Genomic DNA, 23501 nt, shown 5'->3' with positions numbered 1-23501 from the left:
CGAAAGTTAGTGATACAAACTTCTGCCGCAAAGTGAGATTGTAATTTGTAATGAGACTTGAGAGGGTGTTCGAAAGGGACCGCTTGAAAGTGATTAGAGAAGGTTGTTTTCCGAACTCCATTGTCAGTCCAACATGTAATGTACATCATACTTTTGTATGATAGTTTTGTACGAGGTGTGAAATATCTTGCTGTGGACCGTCCAGAGGCTTATGTGATCTTGTAAAGTAAGTTGGAGTGAAATTGTCTTTGGACGCCGTGTTGCACTATAGACCTACATGTACATGTACACTGTTTACACTTGTCAACATTCTTGTTAATACCAATTACCATCATGACCATCATCATGGAGAAATATGACGCAGACTTATTTCTCCATGTTCATACACATACTGTGGATGAGGCACACTCCGTGTGAAAAAGGACGTAGAGTTCTTGATGAAGTAAGCGTAAGGCTAGCCGGGGTTGGATGCCAGTCTGCATAATCTGGGCCCAATTTCATGGTGCTGCTTGCTGCAAGCAAAATATTGGCGCATACGGTAGCAGAAAATTCTGTGCTTAAGGCGAACGTATACAGTATTACACGGGTTAGCAGTCAGTGAGGAATTTTGGTTTGTGTGCACACGTACATGTACATTTACATCCTGTAACTACATGTATATCACTCTGTACATGTACATGTAAGGATGTTGTTTTTGTTTTTTAATGGCGCTTTCAGTGTCTTAGGCTATTTGCGCCAATAACTATGTTTATTCATATACTTTATTAATCAGCATCACAATACGGGGTTAGGAAGAAGGTCAAGTTTTAGAGGCAGGGGGCTGGTTGGTGTGATGTTTCCTTAGATATTCTCTGATGGTGTGATGTCAGTGTGATGTTTCCTTAGATGTTCTCTGATGGTGTGATGTCAGTGTGATGTTTCCTGATGGATGCCTTGCCAACTACTTGTACATGTATATGATTCAGATTCAGATCATGATGGAATAGCTGATGGCAACACAAAATTAGTGCAAGACTCAGGAGTTGGAAGAACAAGTTCATTGGTACCCTGTACGTACGTAGGCCTACTATACATGTATATGTACATATACATGTACCGGTACAATGTGCAATGTATGCACCCGTTGATATAAGTTCCCCAGATATTTCGTTTTGGCCTGATTTTCCAATTTTGTTTTTGAAGTGTAAAATGAACTTTTCCTAATGCCCATACTCCAAAATATTAAGAAAAAAAATAGGAAAGACTTCCAACTTACATGTAGAAGTATTTTCTGAATTTTGTTGAAGTGCACCAATGTCATTTTGAAACGCTCGACTGAATAGATAGAGGGGCTGCACAGCGCCCTCACAAAGGACAGGTCTTTGTTCCTGTGTGATACCGGTAGATGCTTGAGTACATGTAGACCCTTTACTACCTCATTGTCATTAAAACTATAACAAACATCTTCTCTGTGAGGGTGCTCCATGTAGCCCCTCTATTTTGTGCCTAATTTCTGGATGCCATTGTTTTTGAATTTCAGAATGAATATTGTTCCCAAAGGCTCATCATGGTGTACGGTTTGGGAAGTAGTAAAAAATGAAGTTTTTCAACAAAAAGAGGTTTGACAATACTGCATGAGGAAAGTACATGTACATGTACTAAGCTTACCGTGATGAGGTACATGTAGGTGGTACCATGTTGGGGGATTCCACACACTGTCTACATACTGAACTCTCAGAACATGTACCTGTGATCCATGGTTTAACCCAAATGCATTGCAAGGGGCGTTTGTAACGGTATCAAATTTACATGTACCGGCAGGGCCTAAGCCAGTTAAATTCTGAGGTTCAAATTACGGGATGATCCAATATTCATGCTTTGGCAGATTTTCTTTGTACTGGTATTTATATACTGTGTATGTACATCCCGAACACTTAAAAACAGATGGTCCCATTAATTTTGTGAATTGGGTCTTGTATTGGATTGACTGTTACATGTACATCAGTATACATGTACATGTACATTGTAGCTTGGATAACACCAGCCATGGTGCCATCAAGAATTCCCATTGGGGTTATGCAGCACTTCAAGGCCCAGTCAGCTGAAATTAGACACTTGTCATTGCATGCAGGTACACTAGAAGAAAATCACAGATGTACTCTATACATGTACTTGTTACTGGGTTATGGGGAAATCCAAATCTTTATGGGGACAAATGTTTGTTTCCATAATTCGGTACATGACATGTTGAGGGCCTAAAACAAAATTTTCTGTGAGGGTCTGATGAGATATTGTCCCCTCGGCGCAGCGAGGTCTGCCCAGTACACACAGCATAAGTTACTCCGCCAGTTCTCTGCTATGTGTATTCAGTCTGCATTTTGCCGGGTCATGTTTACTTAGGAACTTGACAAGCATGGCAACCCTTTGGAGTGGTTAATTGGTTAGGCACATGTATGTACATTTCACAGCTGCCAGACTTTTGCCAGTGCCAATATTTGGCCTACAGTTAGTGTTTACAGCCTATTGCAATGCATACTTACATGAAGTGTGCACGCACCACAATTAAGTATTCACTAGCAGTCACATTTGCGAGAAATCAGAGTGTTACATGTATGAAAAAAATGCTTACATGTATGTGAACAATATAAGCGGTGCATACGTGTACGTGTAACATTGTAGACTGCTGTTTCATAGCTTAGACATTGGACCTGCATAAATTTGTGCATGAATGGCAAGTGTTGGAGTTGTTTACATGTAGGTGAATGAATGTCATAGATACGTTTTGAGGATGTTCATGAAGTGAATGGATTTTACATTGTACATTGTGTATGTATTGTATGATACCTTTATGCGTTTCTTTGGCTGTTTTTCCAAGAAAACAATCATGGTACACTTGGCCTTCTTGTCTCGACAACCAACTGCAAACTAAACTTCTTCCTTAGGTACGTGTGCCTGGAGACACCATCATGCCTCAGAAACCATCCCCAATGGACCTGTCTCATTTCATTCCTGACAAGATCAAGGAATGCGATCGCAAATTACAGGTGGGTGACAATGAGAATGTGTGATTGGCACAGACACTTGCCATTGACCATGGGACTATTTATATAGAAGGTGCTTCCATCACTGCAGCTGTTAGAACTAGACATTTGCTCTGAATTCTGTGTATCACAAATGACCAAACAGAAATATGTCACCCATTCAAAATAAGCTCATTCCGTATTTCAATGGAGGTAAGGTCATTTGGGATAAAAATATCTAACATCATGCCAGCTTGAATATGTGCCGCATGTGTGTTAGTCAGCACACAGCTATGCAGAAAAGGCTGATTTTGCACAAGCACATCGATGATCACAAACGACCTTTGACAAGCTTCATCTTGTGCATGAGCGGCTGGAATACCGTACCACATTTTCCATCAAGTTTTCCCGAAGAAAGAACATACATCTCTAGAATTCATGGATGTTTTATCCAAGTGTGCACAGCAGTTGCTGGGTGAATCAAAAAGGTTAAATGAAATAAAAATTTAAAAACTAAGAAAAGAGTGACACATAATGCCCAATTGAAGGTTGAATTGATGACCCTGCTTTTGTGTGTGTCGTCTTACTGTACGTTGCTCCGTTTGAAAATTGAGCCCGATTCTTTTCTTGCAGCAAAAAGATGAGCGGATTGTTGCCTTGGAAACGGAGAATGCCATGCTGTATCTACGCCTGGCTCAGGTGAGTCAGTGGAGTCTGCAGTGACATTTGAACTGTTTCTTTCATTGTCCTGACAAAGCTAACACCAACGTGTAACAGTATTGTAGTAATTTGGTAGTACAGTATCATATTCCGATGAGCAAATAATATGCCCTTCACGTGTAACAGTATTGTAGTGATTTGGTAGTACAGTATCATATTCCGATGAGCAAATAATATGCCCTTCACATTATGATTGGGTTTCAACTCCAATTTGGTCAACCCCCCCTGTTTTGTAAACGCCGGATCTGGCCACTGACTTTTTGTGTCACCATTGGTCTTGATTTTCAACCCAGCTTCAGGGAGAGCTGGCCAGCACCCGTAAAGCTATGGGCCACATGAAGAGACTGATGGAAGCGGAGGACGACTCCCAGCTGCGCATTGGGCGCACCTGCCAGGACATGCATCAGAAAGTAAAGGTGCGTGCTGGGTGCAAATGATATGTGCGGAATGTGCTCAGCCGCCCTCATCAGGCTGGTAAATTGCCACGGAGTCCGTGCTTGACGAGGAGAGGGAGATTATTATTGAGCAACAGCTCAACACAAGTACATCTAATTTGGCAAAACTTGAGGCTGAGTGAAGGGTACCTGTGGTGTTCCAGTATCACCTTGTAAGCCTCTTCATTTGTCACCGGTATGAAGGCGTCTATTCTCAGCTGATGAGCCGATACCTCAACATCACAAGCTAATATGTGGAGTGCAAAATTGTTACTTAGAAAACACTCATAGTGTCATGTTAATTGTAAAATTTGTAATTAATAATACAACCACATAATGTAAATATCGTCTGCTGTCTGGCAGAAGGATGTAAGGTTTTGTCATTTGTTGTGAAAAAAATTGCCCTAATGCAGTCCTGCCAGATACAAGAAAAAATGACACCACCATTCAACAAGAATTGTTTAAATGATTTTTCTTGATTTCATATGTCTTAAGTACTGCCCGTTGAGTTTGAGACAAACATTTGTTCAAAGTTGCAACTGTGTACAGTTACGTTTTTACACAGATGTCAAGTTTGGTTTCATATTCTAGTCTTTTTCATTGTTTAATGAAATAAACTGGCTTTTCTTTCCTAAGGGCTTCATGCATGCCTCGTTTTTGAGAAGTGTTCTCTGTTGGTTACTTCTGTCATTTAAAAACTTTTCTTGCAGGAATGCAAGCGTGACCTCCAGCAGCTGCGTGACCTTGTGGAGTCTGTGCCCGGCCAGATGACCTTCGACCTGGAGTTGCTACAGGACAGAGTGGCCAGACTCGGTCAGTCGCTCGTGACGGACAATATGGACATGCAAGGTAGGGAAATCAACATGGACCCAGATGACCGTACAAATCTGGCAAATGTGCTTGATGCTGGCACATAGTGGTCAGGGTTTTACTTGCCCAAGTAAAAACCCCTGAAAGATTTCTTGCTGTCAACTACATGTAAGGATACAAAAAGATGCTGACAGGCGATATATCCGTGTTTGTCATTTGTGACCCAGGGTTGAATTCACCAAACTAATTGTTAATTAAGATCCAAACTTATCACATGCAGGTATAGATTAATTTTTTTATATAAATTTTTTTTTTTCTCAAGGCTTGCTGAGACAAGATTTCTCAATCAGTTATGGATTGACGAATCTGCAAATCAGTTCAATCAAATTCATTGTTTTCCTTCTCACTTTTTCCCATGCAAGAAGTTGGAGGAAACAACTGTAATTGCCCTTGACTTAATTCCCTGGACACAGAGGTGCAAAGAAATAGGGACACAGAAGCAGAGAAAATGAGATCAAGCCTGTCTTTAATTTGGTCAGAATGTGAACAAGTTTGCAGAAGTTCACATTTTCTTACAATTCAAGATTTGAGAGAGCAAGTTTTCGAGCTCGAAGAGGAGATCAAGACAGCTGACCAACGTTACACTAAGGAGAAAAAGAGGAGGAGGGAATTACACAACACACTGGTGGTGAGTTGGAATTATACAACACACTGGTGGTGAGTTGGAATTATACAACACACTGGTGGTGAGTTGGAATTATACAACACACTGGTGGTGAGTTGGAATTATACAATACACTGGTGGTGAGTTGGAATTATACAACACACTGGTGGTGAGTTGGAATTATACAACACACTGGTGGTGAGTTGGAATTACACAACACACTGGTGGTGAGTTGGAATTATACAACACACTGGTGGTGAGTTGGAATTATACAATACACTGGTGGTGAGTTGGAATTATACAATACACTGGTGGTGAGTTGGAATTATACAACACACTGGTGGTGAGTTGGAATTATACAACACACTGGTGGTGAGTTGGAATTATACAATACACTGGTGGTGAGTTGGAATTATACAACACACTGGTGGTGAGTTGGAATTATACAACACACTGGTGGTGAGTTGGAATTATACAACACACTGGTGGTGAGTTGGAATTATACAACACACTGGTGGTGAGTTGGAATTATACAACACACTGGTGGTGAGTTGGAATTATACAACACACTGGAGGTGAGTTGGAATTATACAACACACTGGTGGTGAGTTGGAATTATACAACACACTGGTGGTGAGTTGGAATTATACAACACACTGGTGGTGAGTTGGAATTATACAACACACTGGTGGTGAGTTGGAATTATACAACACACTGGTGGTGAGTTGGAATTATACAATACACTGGTGGTGAGTTGGAATTATACAACACACTGGTGGTGAGTTGGAATTTCACAACACACTGGTGGTGAGTTGGAATTATACAATACACTGGTGGTGAGTTGGAATTATACAATACACTGGTGGTGAGTTGGAATTATACAATACACTGGTGGTGAGTTGGAATTATACAACACACTGGTGGTGAGTTGGAATTATACAATACACTGGTGGTGAGTTGGAATTATACAATACACTGGTGGTGAGTTGGAATTATACAACACACTGGTGGTGAGTTGGAATTATACAATACACTGGTGGTGAGTTGGAATTATACAATACACTGGTGGTGAGTTGGAATTATACAACACACTGGTGGTGAGTTGGAATTATACAATACACTGGTGGTGAGTTGGAATTATACAATACACTGGTGGTGAGTTGGAATTATACAATACACTGGTGGTGAGTTGGAATTATACAACACACTGGTGGTGAGTTGGAATTATACAATACACTGGTGGTGAGTTGGAATTATACAACTTTATTTCAGAGAACCCTGATATGCATTATTATTTCTGTATGAAAAGGAACTCCGTGGTAACATTAGGGTGCACTGTAGGTCACGTCCCATCATGTCAAGAGACGCCGGACCATTGATGATGGCTGAACAGGTGGTCCACATCATCGATGATGTAAGTACATGTAAATCACGAATAGCAATCAGTAGGTCATTTTTGTACTCATATAAAACTGCATTGTGGGTAATTCCTTATACATTTATATTTCTGTTTTTTTTGTTTTTACAAAGTATTATTTTCTCATAAGTTGAACCTACACTGTGGTTGGGATATTCATTCACACAGGACAACACTTCTTTGGATATGACTTCATTTAAAAAACCACTGCAGCCTTAACTTATAACTCCGCCGTGAATGGCTATTTTTAAAAAGGCTTCTAAAAGCACGTAAATTGTTGGCTCGCTTTTTAGAGTATGGTTCTTGTGATCAGTGTACTTAGGGACAGTGCATGGGCCAGGTAATTTGCATCAATTCATCACTCTTGAAAATTAGAGAGTACATTCTGAATGCGTTCTTTAAAAAATCATATGCTAGATGTAATAGGGACACAAAAAAATTGGACCCCTAATTTGTAGAAGACCCATATATTTATTAACAAGGTTTACTATGCTCAGGAAAACATCAGCTGAAATAAGAGCCATTCAGACAATCACAAATTGTCATCTGTTGTAAATGCCTAGCTTGATGTAAGCCAAAATTGAGTATAAGGCAGTTCTGAGTGAAAATGGAAATTTGGTCACACTGCTATTGACTTCATTATTTTAGATCTTAAACAAAAGAGGTTTTAAAAAAAAGACTGGAAATAATAAGGGATCTCGTTAACTGTGATTCCACTTTTATGTTTTTGTAAAATGTTCATTTGTTTGTGAATTATAATCAACAATGAGGCCAGTAACACCCTGACCAAATCTCCACTTTTGCGTGGAATTGCCCATGAAACATTTGGTCATCTTTCACTTGGACAGGAAAATTTAGCTGTCAAGTACAATAAACCAGGAACTGGGGCCTCCAACAAAACCTTTGAATTTGAGCGGTAAGTAGACATCTATTTCCTTATTTTGGTGTAGCAGGTCACGGATTATTCAGCAAATATTCAACAAAAGACCACATTTTTTACCTGCTTGAGGACATTTTCTATAAAAGAAAACAAACTTTCACACCCAAGTAAAATCGCATTAAGTGTGTGTGTTGGATTTTTAGTGTTTATGGACCACAAGATTGCCAGTCTGAAATCTTTGATGAAGTCCAGCCGTTGCTGACCTCGCTTCTTGATGGGTAAGAGAGCCATCTCCCTTAGTTTTTACGCCATTACTTCAAGAAAAAAGCATTCTTTTTCTGTGGAAATAAACGGTTTACTTGCAGAAAATCATTGGTTAAACAGTGCAGTGAAGTTTACATATGATTAAATATTTTGTCCAAGCCACTAGGATGCCACTTTTCTTAGATTAGCTGATCATCTGTATTATACCTCACATGTTCGCCATTAAAAATATTGGAAATCACTTTACAGAGTCTTGTTCGGCTCAGCATTGCCTCATTTTGTCTGACCTTTTGCCTAGGCTTGTGCATATGATTAGCTCCTGTTTAAATTGGGAATATGTGATGGTTGATGTGGCGATGCGCGTTAAAATTGTGACCCTTTTTCCGGCCCAGCTACAACGTTTGCATCATGGCATATGGACAAACAGGCAGTGGTAAGACCTACACCATGCTGGGCGACAAGTACCTGGACCTGTGCACAGAGATGGATGATGAACTAGAGATAAGTGCATCGGATGGTGTCATACCAAGAGCTGCGGCGGAGATGTTCAGGTAAAAAGTAGGTGGTGATTTGTGTCAGGTTGTAAGAAAGTGTCAGAAAGCTTCCCTACAAGTTCTAGCAAAATCAGATTTTGTCAGACCAGAACACGCCGTGCTGGCAATTTGAAACTCGTATTGATTATGTGTGGTATGATTGTTCATTACGCTGTTACTGAGACTGTATTTGAGCATGTTACTCGCGTTAATGCGAGTACACACCTGGGTGCATGAAAGGCAGCTGTAAGACTGAGTATGGTCTCGATCGGGCCAGGAGTATTCTTGCTCATCACATGGTTAAAAGAGTCAAAGTTCATGCAATGCGATCTGAAAGAAGTGTGCACGCGCTGCGCAACATTCTCCAGTGGTGTATTTTTTTGCGATCCATAACCAAAACAATAAATGTGACATGAAAGTAGCAACGAAGGACATGTTTAATGGCTGGCTGCATTGAATCCTGCTGCCCGTGTTTACATGGGTGCTTTCCCTGGTGAATGAACCATAGGAGTATGACCCACGTTAATTGGAGGATACTCTTGATAAGGCTAGGAGTGGACTCTTGCATCGCATTGTCATTTCAAGATACGTGTAGCAGAGCGGTAACTGCATACCTGCCAACCGTTCCGATTTAATTGGAATTGTCCAGATTTTTAAGTTTACAGACCGCAAAAACCTTGGAACGTTCCGATTTCCAACAAAATAGAAAAAAAAACATAAAAAGTCATGGCAAAAGAAGGCGCTAAATGTACAAGAAAAAGAGGGCGCCATTGGCCTCTTTTTATCGGTCGCCATTTTGTGTAGTGACAGCGCATCGCTTGCATCTTACATGTGACTTCCGAATTCTGTTACGAGCGTGTAGTCGTGATCGGGCATATCAGGTGATGTAACCTTGGTTCAAATAGAGAACTGTTGCGGGAATTAACGAGTTTGTACAGCGATATAGAGAAGGATAAGAAGCCAAAATGCTGCAAAGATTTAGGGACGAATGCAAAGAGCAGAACTTTCCAATTCATAACGACATCACATAAGGGTGAGTCTTTGCATTCTGCAAGATTGGAGGCAACATATCAGTCATTCCACGGGGATGCAGAGAGGGAACCGTCACAAGCATCAAGTTCCAAAGGGAACTGAGAAGGATGTATTTTTGTTCAAAGAAAAACATTTAATTCAAGGTATGGGAAGAGTTGACGATGACAGGGGAATCCTCCTTCACATTTTTAAGAACTGTTGCCCCCCAAAACTAAGGGAAATGTACCAGGAATTGCCCCAGATTGCACTACAGAGCATCTAGAATCCACCATTTTCTGGGGTCCTTAATTAAGCGGGCCCCAGACCCCACGCCGCAAGGGCTTCGCACTCGCAGATGTGTTCCTATTTTTGACTTTCCAATGTTAGGAGGTAATGTACACAACGATTGATAGTGTTTTCGCTGTGATCTGAGAGTCATGTGCACCCAGTGTAATCTTTCATCTGCGAGTTGGAAAGTAGCACACAGGAATGCACCTGTTAGTCTTGCTCCTTTTTTTTTCTTTCTGCAGGTTGATTGAGGAGAAGCCAGCCAACAGTCACAGTATCGAAGTGTCCGTGGTTGAGATCTACAACAATGATATCCGGGATCTCTTGGAGCCTGATTCAGCCGTGTTCAAACTCAACCTGAGAACTTGCGACGATGGCTCCATGGAAATACCGTCGCTCACGCAGAGGTATAACATTCAAGTCAATTTGGATATGTGACATGTTCAATCCCTCTTCCATATGATATATGAGAGAAATATGCCAGCCCTTCCATTCAAACATGCTTCTTAAATGTGTTAGGGCTGTGGCAAATACCCAAATAATCAAATATCTGACTGAAAAATGGCAGATACCCAGTTCTTCAGGGGATGGTATTACGTGTACGCGATGGAATCTTCCTCTCAATTTCTGACACTGCATTTAAACAACACAGAACACAGCTTTTCCTGGTCACCGGTCTGCAAAAATGAAATGAAATTGTTGTTTTTGCATGCAAAGAATTCATCCCGCAATAACTGTTGGTTATTGCAGTTTTTACCAAGTGTTGTACTGGAGGCAGCTGACCATGGGACATCCACAAGTTGAAGTAGAATTGCCTAATGGAATTTGTTACTGTAAGCAGGCCTCCAAGCTTACATAGCATTGTGTCAGTGCTAAAATAAAGACCCTTACTGCGTTAAAAGGTCCTTATTGAATATATTGGCTTAAATACAAATTGGTAGAGAAAATTTGTTAATATTTAAGTTTATTGGCCCCCAAGACTAGGTTAATAAATAAAAGTGAAACAGATGTTGTCTGTTTCAATACTTTATTTCTTGGATGCTCAGAGTAAGGCCCTAAAAGTATTTTCAAAACGTATATTTTTTCTGTAAGGACCTTAGCATTGAGCCAACGATGGGTCATTCCTGTGTATGTTGCTTCTTTGCTGTAAGTTTTAATCCAGAATTTGTTATGCGATTGTTTTAACAGACAAGTGGAGAATGCAGCTGAGATTGTGGAGCTGGTGCAGTACGGAATGCGTCACCGTCACGAGGATGCCACGCTGATCCACGCTCACTCTAGTCGATCCCACCTCGTTGTCACACTTACTGTGTCTACGTTCCCTCAGGGGGCGCCGACCACCACACCAAATGCTTCGAGGAGTGCCTCACCGGTGCCTGAACTGTCTTCTCCAGGTGGGTGTAAATTGGAAACATGTCACAGCTCTTCAAATCATTTTTTTCTCTGTCAATTCCTTATTAACCTTGTCTAATCCATGTGTAAACAAGACAGTTTAGCAGCCTTGCAACCTTGTCCTATTGGGCTGATGCCTCCTGAAACTGCTTGTCTGAATGGAAAGTAGATTAAACACAAGTAATTGTAATTTGAATGGAACAAATATGTAAAAAACGGGTTTCAAAAAAGTGTTTTTCTTAAAGCGTGAAGTGAACAAAGGCGTAATTTTTGTTCACAGGGAGTTTCGCTACCAAGACTGTGAGACGTAACCTGTCCATCCCAGCCATAGCCCTCCAGGCCCTGACCCAGAGTGGCGTCCAGTCACCGGTCCAGATCCAGTCGGCCAGCAACACCCCGGTCTTCTTCCCACCCAGCCTGCCGGGGGTAGTCAAGACTAAACTTCAGCTGGTAGACCTGGCCGGGAGTGAATGCGTGGGTGAGTGCCGAAGCTCAGCGCAGATCCTCAAAGAATCTGCCTGGAGGTTAGGCTTGGCAGGATTTTGCTGGATTTGAGGAAGGCACATGCATACTTGTTCAGTAGTTGTAGGGAATGGATGCCTGGTGTATGAGGTAGTTGTTATAATGGGTCCAAATCATTATTGGGACCCATGTAAGCCGTGACAATCCAGTCCAAAACATCCTTGCAAAAGATTTTTTCCCCTTAACATAGGCTGGCTTGGGCAGCCTATCCACTGTCAAGATCTATCGGGCTTGATTCCCCTTTAAAACAGATAAGGTGTCGTTGGTCTCCTGCATTTTGGAGGATTCAGGAAGGTTCTTAAAATAAGCTTTTACAGGAAATGCCAATTTTTAGGCAGTAACCTGTTTTTAAAAATAAAACTTAAGAACCAGAATAATGGAGGTGATTGGATTTAGAAGTACATAGTTTTGTGAAGACCCTTCCTTGTATCAGTTGAAACACTGCCCTTGCCCAGGTTTGCATCGCAGAACCCACACTGATCCTAGTTCTGTTGTCCAGGGATGTCCGGGGTGACTGGGGCAGCTTTACGGGAGACCTCTCACATCAACCGCAGTCTGTCCGCTCTCTCTGACGTCCTAGCTGCCCTGGCAGAAAGCAGGTCGCACGTTCCTTACAGGAACAGCCGGCTGACGCACTTGTTGCAGGACTCCATAGGTAGGTATCTTCTAGCCGCCCACGTCATACTCGCATGCACGGATGTCAGACTTGTGCACACCTGCCAGACATCAGTCAGTGGGGTCTTCTACCCATCAAGTATCCTTTTGTTAGAATTTGAATGTGGACAAGCAGCCAACCTGGTAGCTGGAGGGAAGTCACATGGCCTAGGGATGTCAGACATTCTTTCATAAAACAAGCAGACCCAAGTTTACCTTTTAGTACAGTAACCAGTTGAGGAAAAATGCGCAAGTGGGCTATTATTCATAACGGATTTCTTTTGATTTGTCAGCCTGATGCAAAAACGAGCTGTGAACAAATCTAAGACATAATGTAAATGCGGCTTTAATCCTGCTGGCCAGCCAGTCAGAGATGTTGATTAAAATGTGAGACATAGGTTTTTGCATATGAATGAGAATAATGCAGCTGACTGTCACATTTGATAGACAAGTGCCGATTGGCCAGAGCTACAAGGTCAAAGTTCAACTGTCCTGCCTAATATATCAAACAAGTTTTTATACAGTACATGCCATTGGGATTCTCACCATAGACTTGTGCCTTGCAGTATTAGTACTCTGATATTTCTGGTCGATTGACACACATTCATTTAAATCAAATAATCCGTAATGTGTCGAGTACACTCAATCTAATGTTCGATTTTGACTTGACCCAAGGGAAGTCTGAGCTTAACAAATTGCAAAGTTCTCAGAGTGTCTTAGACTCTTGTTCCACCTGTTCTTTGTGTGCAGGTGGTGATGCCAAGCTGCTGGTCCTTTGCTGCGTGTCGCCAACCCAGGCCTTCGTCACGGAGACCCTACAGTGCCTGGGCTTTGGCACCAGGGCCAGGCAGGTCCAACGAGGACAGACCAAGAAGCGCACTGCCTCCAGCAGCAGCAGCCTACAAAGCAGCAGTAATACAACCCATTTCACTTTGTCCAAGCATTTTATGCAGCAACTTTTTGTAGCACTCGCAAATTTGGGCTGTTGCTTCAACCCTTACCCTACTGCTTACTGTACTTGGGTTGAAGTACAACATACTAAAACTGCTACAAGCGCAGCATGTAAATGGGCTCGGGTACTGAACACTACAGACTACTGCGAGTTAGTATTTTGTAGCTCTGAGGCTGTTAGGGTTGAGCAGCCCTTTCCATGATGATGGTTCTTGTAGCAATATCTCGGCCTCAGGATTTCTTATACGTTTTTGTTCCTGAAATTTTCACTGTAAGTTAAGATATTTGAGAGCTAAAATATTCATTCAGCGATTGTCTACTTGTCTGTTGTTACAGGTCAGGCAGGTGACCTCTCACCCATCGCTGTCACACGGAACAGAGGTCATAGGTCAAGTCTTGCAGTCAGTAAGTATGAGTCAGTTCCCAGCAATTGCTGTTGGAAGCAATTCGTGAAATTCAGCAGTTCATGATTACCATCTCCAGAAAGACCTGTTACCATAGGATTTTTCACTGGAACTGACTGTGAAGTTGAGAGAAATTAAGATTTTAGCAAACGTTAAAATGTTTTTGGAAAGATGTAGGATGCCAGAACTTTGCTCTGAAATGAGTGGTTCTCCTTGAAACACAGAAGGGCTCCATGTCAGTGTGCTAACTTCAACTCCTCGGGTGTGTTTCCTAAATTCTCCACAGTGCGGTTGCCCAATGGCGCATTCGGTGTTCTTGTCCTTTCAAGGCAAATTAAAAACAATCAAGCCACAAATTAAAATGGCTTGCCTTTTCCTCAATCCTGAACAATTTTCACACATTTTTGGATTTGGAGAGATCTTTGGGCGAAATTAATGGAATTCATTTCTGCTAGGGATGGGCTCAATTAAGCTTCTCAACACAAACTATAAGATAATCAATAAATCAATCAGTTTTCTGTTGCTACAATTCTGGTAAACCTTCTAGAACCACCCAGGCAAATTTGGAGGATCTTAAAGATGAAATAAGCAGAATTCATTCTGCTTGAGAATGGCTTATTCGAGATTCTCCTCGCAGATACATGTAATTGGATAATCACCCAACCAATCAGTTTTCTGTTGTTACAATCCTGATATATATGCCAAAAGTCCAGCTCAAGCTTTCATTCTGCTCAAGATCGACTTATTACTGTTACTGAGGCTTCGCATCACAGATAATTGATAACTCTGTCACCATAGTCCTGTGAAATCTTTAAAAACACCCAGGTAGATTTTGAAGGATGTGGGAGGCCAAAGGTGATCATGGTGGTATTCATTCTGCTTGGGATGGGTTCCTTGGGGCTTTACAGAAGATAATCGGTTTCCCTCCACTAACCCACTCAGTCTTCTGTTGCCAGCCTCTTCGGGTTCCTTACTACCCTTACCTCATCACCTGAAGGAGTCCCACATGCGCCACAGAGGTGAACACATCCCACATGAATATTGCACGGCACTGCACTAGATGAACAGCTTCTCTAACACACACACATTGACACAAACCAGGGCCGAGTTTCACAAGCTGCCGGCTATTAACAGGATAATATTATTGCTTAGCGAGTTACTGTGCTAAGCGAAATTAGCCAAGACGTGGCCACTAGCGGTATACACTGCATGAAGCCTTGGCTGGAATCCCTCTATTCCTAAGCATGTATTTCCTGTGCTTAGATGCTTTGTGAAATGGGCCCCTAAGTACTTAATACTGTTACCAAGCCACGGCTTCACACTGCTATTTCTATCCAAGCACTACACTTCAGTCTTAATCTTCACACATCTGAAATAAGAGTATTGACCATCAACTGCTTGTGTTGTATCACTAATGACAAAGCCTATTCACTCCCAGAGTATCTGAGGTAGGGCTATGTTTGTATTTGGGAGTTGTTAGTACCTGAAAATCCTCATTGACGAGTATATGAATAGGATATCTTTTTGAAAGAAATCCCTTTAGCCCTGTATTAACCTACGTGAAGTGTGGCGGACACAAAAGGAGGGCGCTATTTGAAGTGCGAAATTGTGAGCAAAACCCAAATGATTTACCCAAATGAAATAGTGCCCTCCTATTGCATCCTTCACACTTGAAAGAGGCTAGTGATAAGCGTGCCAAATATTACGTTTGATTTAACCTGGAATGAAAGACTGAAGTTGCACGGCACTACGAGGGAAAAGAGAGCCAAAAGTTACAGTAGTTTATTTCACTTTAGACAGCAGGTACTTTTACTGTGATGTTTGGAAAAACTGCTACCTAGACTTCCTTCCAGAGCTTTAGCACTGCAAATTAAAGAATCATTGTTAAGAGTAATCTTCACTGCACCTTAAACTTAGACCCAATCACAAGTACAGTTGGTTCTGCACATTAGCTACAAAGCACCGTGGGAAGGTATAAAAGAAAGGCAATATCTGTAGTCAGAACCCTGCTGACTTGGTAGATTTTCGGCCTTAAACTGGCAATTGCTTTTAGTGTGACTAATGATGTAGGTGCCACTCATTTTAATAGACAAATCCAGCGACTTTTGTCACAAGACGTTCATGATGGCCCCCGTCCATGGTGGAGAGTGCTGCCTTAGGTTTTATTTGGGACATCTGTGGCATGTTTGTTAAGTTCAGTAGTTATCACAGTGCCCTTTGTCATTGGTGGGGGCCACTTGGAATGTCTAGTGATAGTGTAACCGTGGTCATTGGATTTTTTTTCTGTAACCACATGTGCACCAGTGGGCATTGCATTCGGTAAGGAGTGGTCCTCATCTCATGTGGACCCACGTGCTCAAATATGGTGCCTTGTGGTGACCAGTGGAGAGCCAGGTTGAAAGGGTATTCACAAGGAAATCCTAAAGATGACCAGGTCTCCACAACGATTTCACAAAATTAACACTTTGGAAATAATTCACAAAAGAGACATTTATGTATGGCAAGTAGAATCACCAGTGTGCACAATAACCAACGCTGTCTTGGAAAGTCTTCGTGCTTTGTGTTGCTGGGACAGATATTCAGTAATTATGTTTTCTTCCTTGCGTTAGAAAGGGCAAACTGTACCCTTGGTTTTGAGGTGTCGATCGACATGCTAATGAAATAGACATTTATTCACTCTGTACACGATTCTGTTGAATGGTCTCGGCACAACAGTGGCTCTGCCTGCAACGGACTTTACTTTGTGAGGTTGGGACTCGCATATCAAATCTAACAGTATTTCAAATCTTTCAAAACTAATAGCACGTATGCCTTTCACGTTCGCATAAAACTGTTGGGCCATTCTTTCCATCACGATTTATATGACTTTCCACGTGGTAAGTAACAAGTCCGTCATGAGGTTTTTGGTCTCATTTTTATCTGTGACGCAGGAAGTGTACCAAACTTGGAGTCTCACCTCGCCCAGTTCAACGCGGGTCGTCGCTCACCGCGATCACTCAGACCGGCCATCAGCAGAAGCGATAGCTCGCATAAGTGAATTCCTCACACAACGTAGGAATATGAGTCAACAGGGACTCAGGGGGGTCGAGCAAATATCAGTCTTTGTCTCATAACAGCACTTTGAGCCACCTGCCATAGACAGTAAACACTTAGAATAAACATTGTTTTTTCTTGTTAATGTTATTCTTCAATCTTAGATCGATAGATGCAGAAACGCCCAGTAATAAAATCCCTTCATTTAACTCGACAATTTGCCCTACGTAGATGAAGGTCCAAGATCCAGAGCCCAAATTATTTATTTACAAATTTTATGTGTATAACTTTCTTCATATCCGTCCTTACAATGTTTTCAAAACACTAATTTGTACTAAGCAGTTTTCAACGAAATATTTAAAAATGTATCATGAGCAATGTGTATATTCTGTATCTAATCAACTTATACGTAGAATGGTTATAATGTGAAATTGCATACATGCCCCTCACTTTGCTATTACCACGTTTGACCTAGTAGTGTTTTTCACCGACTATAAACTTGTAAGATATTTCGAGATACTTGAATATATTTTCACTTCTTTGTAGACATGTATTGAAATAAACGATAGTTTCACAAAATACTGTTTCAAAAATACATATACTGATGGCGTCTGTGGTTATTACTTTCGATATTCAGGCGTGTCAAGGTAGACCCCAATTTATAGCTTTAACATTCATCATGTCTTGTTTCAGTTGCGTTTATCAATACCGCCTGCCTCTTATTCGGTCAAAGATGTCTTTGAAGCGGACGCAGGTCCAGCTTCATGACAAATTGGGGTTATGATGAGATCTCCTTAAGTACGATCCTTTGCCACACTTGGCAGTCCCACTGGGACCTTCTCCGGTGAGGGTAGCCCTGTCCGTGAAAGCTACTCCAGTGTACTCAATACACATATACATGCTTTGTTGTGTGGGCTTTATTGAAATGCACTGTCATAAAAATCATTAATGTATGCTTATACATGTACGGTACCAGACTGAGTTTAAGTGAACAATTTCCAGAAGACGTTTATCTTAGGAAATACACCTCAAAACAACTTGTCTTATTTCAACATGGTTCACCACAGATCATGACTGCAATTATTTCAGCGGCAATTACTCCACTTTGGGTATGATTTGGGCATATTTCATCTTGGATTCTTGGCCAAGTGAGGGTAATTTATCGTCTTTTCCCAAGAGCCAGTGCTTATTGAGGTCTGGCGTGTAGCGGGAGGCCGGCGGCTTGCGGCCCAGACTCTCGGCCAGGCTTCGGGTGAGGTGAGCCGAGTTGCCGCAACACAGACCCACGTACTTGATGCCCAGTTCCTGGACTCGCTTACCAAAGTCGTGGATGTCCTTACGGTTACACTGGATACAGTCCAGATTCACAGGGAACAATGGCTCACCTATACAACAAATTTCGACACTTAAAACCATGTCTGGAAATCTACGGAAATATAAAGGACTTCAAGCATCATGCTGAAAAAGACGAACAGAGGCCTTATTGAAAATATTGTCAGAAATCGATGTAGTGGATTCATGTATTTACATCATTGCGAGCGCCCATTAGATCAATTTCATCTCTAAACCACGTGGTGTAGGCCTAATACTATTTCGCGTATAATGAGAACTCAAAATGATGATGTCAAGAGAAAACTGAAAAGCTTTAAAATACCTGAAATAGGGTCAATAGAAGAAATGAAATTGGGGTGTTCCTTGGTGGTTCGGTAAGTCACTGGTACTGCAGCAATAGGCACCTGTGTTAGTGAAGGAAAAATTGAAAATAAGATCTAACAAAATGTGCATAATAAATATCTGCGCCTCGCGCCCCATGCAAGTTTCTGTCCAGGAAATGCCGCCCTCACACTCGTGTGGAAAGGCCAGGTAAAGACCTCAATGTATGTCTAATTTAAACTTCTTTAAAATGAAAATAAAAAAGAACAAGGAATCAGGAATTTTTAATCTACGACCAAACACTAGTTTTCTTCCCAATATCTTCCAACTGTTGTTTAATTCAGCTGGGACAAGTGTGATAAAAATTAAGGAAAATATTGAAGTTGATACTCTGAATTTTTCATGCGACAGGAAAGTCCCTCAAAGTTTTTGGCCACGAAAGACGTTTTGAAAATTTCGTTTTCTGCTTAGGGAATTGGGAGGTGATCGAGTTTTGCAGGAAATGCAACTTGGTCTTAGAAAGCTATAAGGGTCAAAATCAGGCGCAGAATTGCGGGGAGGAGACTGGGGTCAACCCCCTTTTATTTCAAATTATTTTTCATCAGCAGCATTTGTCTACAAGTTCAAAAGCTCTCCAAAATCATAAATCCTGCGTTGTTATTATTGACTGAGGACAAAACAAATGGATTAACTAGCTTCAACAAAGGACACAAATACAGCCTCCCCCCCCCAAAAAAAAATATTCCCCAAGCAAAAATATCCTGGTTTAGCCACTGCTGATTCCAACAGATGTCGTAGTCATAACTCACCTTGCAAACTTTGACAGCTTCCTCCAGAATGGGCAGCATGGTGGCCGGTCCCCGTGTGCAGTTCAACCCCACCACGTCAGCCCCAGCGTCCGCTAGTCGGTTGAACGCCTCGTTGTACTTCACGCCGTCCATAGTCGCTGGCTTTCCGTCCACCAGACCCTGGTGACTGGTCAGCGTTACAACGCAGGGTATATCTGCGTGGTGCGATCATATTGATCATAATTTACATCATCATGATACATCATCATGATAAGGAGTGCAAAGGCTAAAGCCTTTATTTAGCTGTACAACTACATGTACCTGGAACTCGGAAGTCCCTATTTCACAAATTCCCAACGAGAGCATGAAACTCTTTTCCTAGGTAATGTACGAGATATGACAGAAGAGTATTATACTGCCACACATCTACCAATATTTTCACTACTAGTTTCTGGTACATGATAGTTTCAAGTACATACGAGATATGAGAAACTATCACGGACGGACGTGAATTTTTTTTCTATGTGCTCGGTATTTTGTTTCCGTAATATGCGGCCTCCACATGACAGTGATCAACTAAAAACACCAGAAAACGTTACACACATATTTCAACGCACCCTTTGCGAACTCCTTGCATGCCTGGGTGGCTAGTAACGCCTCACCAAAGTTATCGAAGGTTTCAGCTACAACGTAGTCGGCACCTGCCTCGACAATCCACTCCAGTTGTTCCTGAGAATGGACAGATCGCCAGTGGTTTCTTCAGTGCAGCAGTAATCGGTATAAGGACCTATTTACACGGACAAGTCTTGAACAGAACTCCGCGCAATAAATATCGGGAATAATGATTCCTATGAAAATGTTCAGGGCTGAGACTAAAGATGAAAATGAAGTATTCGTGAAATAATCGGCAGAAGTTTGAAGGTCCCCTCGAATTAGGGGAAGGGTGGTAGGGTGGGATCTATGGTAAATATCTGGTTTTGCCGCGAAATACGAATTTATCAACTTTTCTTCGAAATTAAACCACTTTAATGGTAAATTTGGGAATTTCCACGTTTCAATAGAGACTGTTTGAAAAATCTTAGAATTGAACAAAATCCTCACGCAAAAATCCTGAAATTAGCATTATAGGCTAATCTGACAAATCTCATCCCTGAATGTTTGCTCCTAGAGCAGGAAAACGGCCCAACAGCAATTCTTCAGAAATATTGCGCTGCCACAGCGTGTTGTGGCCAATCAATTAAGGACTGGCCATAGAGCTGTGTTAAATTATATATATGTACAGTTCGATGGGATTCAGAGGCATGATGGAGCGCTTCGTCGTTACATGTATGTCTTCGATTCCTCCCTTGGGTGTGCTCTCGATCTACAGTGGGAAGTCGGTAATTTCCACGCCGAATGCAGGGGTTTTCAAGTTGGTGTAAAGGGTCCGTGTACGCTTCGTTCATCCTTTTTTTCGACTTGAAAATGAAACTTAAACAAACAATAAGCCAAATCGTTTTCCTTTTTTATTTGCAAACAGAAAACGAAAATTAAAAAACACTCGTTTCTCGTTTTTCAATGAGAAAAAGAAAACCAAAGAAAAAGACGAAGATGTTGTTTCTTGTTTTTCATGTTGAAAATAAAAAACAAAAAACAAAAGTGATATTGTTTGAAATGTTTGTTTGACTGCACACGTAATTTCGAGGACTGAGGCGTCACAGACGTCTCTGAGCACTTCTCAAGATGAAATTTGCCTTTGAAAACGATAGAAATTTCCTTGTGGGCTGCTCCTCCTTCTTTTACTTCAGAAGCAAGGAATTCCTTGTATTCCTCTAGTTCAGCCATGTTTGATTTGGTGGGTTACGGAGACGTTTCTTACATTACAAAATGACTATTTTTCATTTTCCAAAAATGGATCAATAAATTACTATGTTATTCGTTGTCACATTGAAAAAGAAAACAGAACGTGACTGTCATTTTTAGTTTTTAAGAATGAAAACCAGAAACAACCTGTTTTTGTTTCATTTCTTAACTCGAAAAACGAAAAAACGACTTGTTTGTCGATTTTCATTCTTCGTTTTTAAACTGAAAAACGAGAAACAATTCGGTTTTTGATTTTCATTTTTGTTTTCAAATAAGAAAATAAAAAAACTGCTTTTCTTTAAATTTACAAAAGGTACTCAGACCGTATAAGGCCCATGTGCGTATACGCAAGCAGGAACTTGTACATGGGTAATTCCAGAAATTGCTTTTGTGTCCCTTTCACATCTGACATATCATCTTGTAAGTTCAGAATAATTTCCGAGAATTATGAATTAATGAAAATTACCTGCCCAACAAATAATAAAAGTTTGAAATCAATTCCGGTGATATTTCCATGCCAAATAACAAAGGTCAGACGTATCGGTGACACGAATATGTCACACCTTTGGACCCCTAATTTCTGGAATTACCCACAAGCAAAATCATAGAGTAAACTTTCAGAATGTCCAAACCTACTTTGAAAATTTGCCAGATTTTCTCTCGATAATCAGGTACGGTATCGACAAAGATGTTGGTGTTACTGATGTTACCAGCCATCAAAGTACCAGTCCGGTCAGCCACTTCACGTGCTATGCGCAGAGCACGCTTGTTGATCGTCTCCAGATCGTCCTCTCGACCAATCAGCGCCATTTTCTCACGGTGGGCGTAATACTGATGTTAAAAGTAAGCATAAGCCATTGATGTAAAACAAGCACAGAAAGAGTCAATATAGCAGATCTATGGGGAAAGTCAGGACCCTCCCCCCGGACCTTGTTTGTTTGTCTTTTTGAGATACAGTGACTACCGATTTTGGGGACAATTTCGTTTCTCTTCTTTTGCCTTCATCCTAATAAAGGTTATAAAAGCTTACGTAAGGAAATTTCTAACCCCCCCGCCACCGAAAAAAAAAAGTTCTCCGAGACATGGATTTCTGGTTCTGAACACTTTCCTCGGTACACGTACGCTAGCTGTTTGTCTGATTTCATGGTCAAAGGAAACTCGGAGAGAACAAGATCCGTACACTCGACGCAACCGAGTTGCATCGGTACACAAATTCTGTGACAAGTTATGAACAGTTTCCAACGACTTTTCGTGTAGGCAACTTGAACTTTACATATTGTCTACTGAACGCATTATGTTATGCCAGCATGTGTCATTTTATGGGCATATCATTCATTCTGTCCTAGTTAAAAATACACATTAATGGGGGTACCACTACGGTACTAGTTAACAGAGCAAACTCTACCTAAATATTTTTTGTTCTCACTTTGACCACTGTGAGAAATTTTTGCACGACCGGCTTCACAAAAGAAGCCCATGCCTACCGTAAACGCTAGTACCACGTCACTTCCGGCGTGGACGAATTCCTCGTACTGTTGCTGGACTAGATTTGGATGTTCCAGAACTACTTCGGGCACAAAGGAGCCCGCTGTCAGGTAGCCGCGTCGCTCAAACACGAAGAGATATCCCTCTGCGCAGATGACTGTTTCACCATCGCGCAGACGTTCCATCAAACCTAATAAAATTCAAAGAATAAGGTCTTAGGGGTATGCACTTTACATTTGAATTTAACCACTTATTTATTGGTCATCTCTTCCGATACAGATGATGCGTCAATGCGTCCTTAGAGCGCAAAAGTTTGGTACATGCATCACTGTGGCATTCGCTGTAATTTGATTGACAAAAGCAGGCTCCGAACACGTCAGCAACGCTACTGGTCTGGTCACACGTGATAAACACCGTGCTTATGAGTGCTGGTCCTATGCCTGCTGAATTATTATTTGATTTATAAAAAGGACTCGCACGCCAAGTCAATTGACATGGGTCATTGAAGACACTGCAGCTATCTTACCATGCCGAATACAAAGGTAATGCAAAGGCTTGCTCGCCGGCATTGTTGACAACCAAATCGTTCGTGGCAAAAATAGAAAGCCACGCCAGCTAAGGATAACCTTTGATGCGGCACAAGAAGATACATATGCAGCAAGGTGTGAGACGGAGAGAACCCCCCTGCTTTGTGTTGGTTATTGTCTCGCAGGAATCTGGGGAATTCCTTTCAGACATCTTGGGGGATGTGTTAAGT

General features: G+C 41.4%; 2 protein-coding genes across 8 annotated transcripts in view; one reads left to right on the top strand and one right to left on the bottom strand.

Annotated features, from left to right (window-relative positions):
- The first annotated feature begins 20 nt into the window (after positions 1-20).
- On the top strand, positions 21-17573 carry LOC110984680 (kinesin-like protein KIF25). Of its 4 annotated transcripts, none has more exons than XM_087146483.1 (18): positions 21-226; positions 2922-3023; positions 3633-3698; positions 4013-4135; positions 4864-5002; positions 5548-5651; positions 6937-7041; positions 7893-7960; positions 8128-8202; positions 8581-8739; positions 10263-10427; positions 11209-11414; positions 11693-11890; positions 12434-12589; positions 13339-13500; positions 13876-13944; positions 14900-14962; positions 16874-17573. In XM_087146483.1, the coding sequence occupies exons 2-18, from the start codon at positions 2946-2948 to the stop codon at positions 16978-16980; spliced, it is 2043 nt and encodes a 680-aa protein (XP_087002609.1). In that variant the 5' UTR covers positions 21-226; positions 2922-2945; the 3' UTR covers positions 16981-17573. The 4 variants fall into 4 exon arrangements, with proteins under 4 accessions (XP_087002609.1, XP_087002611.1, XP_087002608.1 ...); XM_087146485.1 differs by having other exon boundaries at positions 21-229; positions 2931-3023; XM_087146482.1 differs by lacking the exon at positions 21-226 and adding an exon at positions 2215-2733.
- LOC110984679 (betaine--homocysteine S-methyltransferase 1-like) overlaps positions 17105-23501 on the bottom strand; it is a 13096-nt gene continuing 6699 nt past the window's right edge. For all 4 annotated transcript variants that reach the window (XM_087146488.1, XM_087146490.1, XM_022245093.2 and 1 more), the window contains exons 3-8: positions 22744-22934; positions 21896-22090; positions 20035-20146; positions 19439-19632; positions 18631-18712; positions 17105-18361 (exon numbers count right to left, since the gene is read on the bottom strand). In XM_087146488.1, the coding sequence (XP_087002614.1) occupies positions 18072-18361; positions 18631-18712; positions 19439-19632; positions 20035-20146; positions 21896-22090; positions 22744-22934 (1064 nt within the window). In that variant the 3' untranslated portion in view covers positions 17105-18071. The remainder of the gene's footprint in view (positions 18362-18630; positions 18713-19438; positions 19633-20034; positions 20147-21895; positions 22091-22743; positions 22935-23501) is intronic.

Source organism: Acanthaster planci, linkage group LG15 (assembly GCF_054643075.1).
Source record: "Acanthaster planci isolate LZ-2023a linkage group LG15, COTS_SCS, whole genome shotgun sequence".
Classification (NCBI taxonomy): Eukaryota; Metazoa; Echinodermata; class Asteroidea; order Valvatida; family Acanthasteridae; genus Acanthaster; species Acanthaster planci.
Note: the sequence above shows the minus strand (reverse complement) of the source record. Positions and strands in the feature narration are given on the sequence as shown.

Coding starts and splice junctions, on each gene's coding strand:
- LOC110984680 (XM_087146482.1), top strand. CDS start 2,704: ATGAATGGCAAGTGTTGGAGTTGTTTACAT. Junction 12,590..13,338: donor CTTGTTGCAGGACTCCATAG/GTAGGTATCTTC, acceptor CTTTGTGTGCAG/GTGGTGATGCCAAGCTGCTG. Junction 14,963..16,873: donor GTCCCACATGCGCCACAGAG/GTGAACACATCC, acceptor TCTGTGACGCAG/GAAGTGTACCAAACTTGGAG.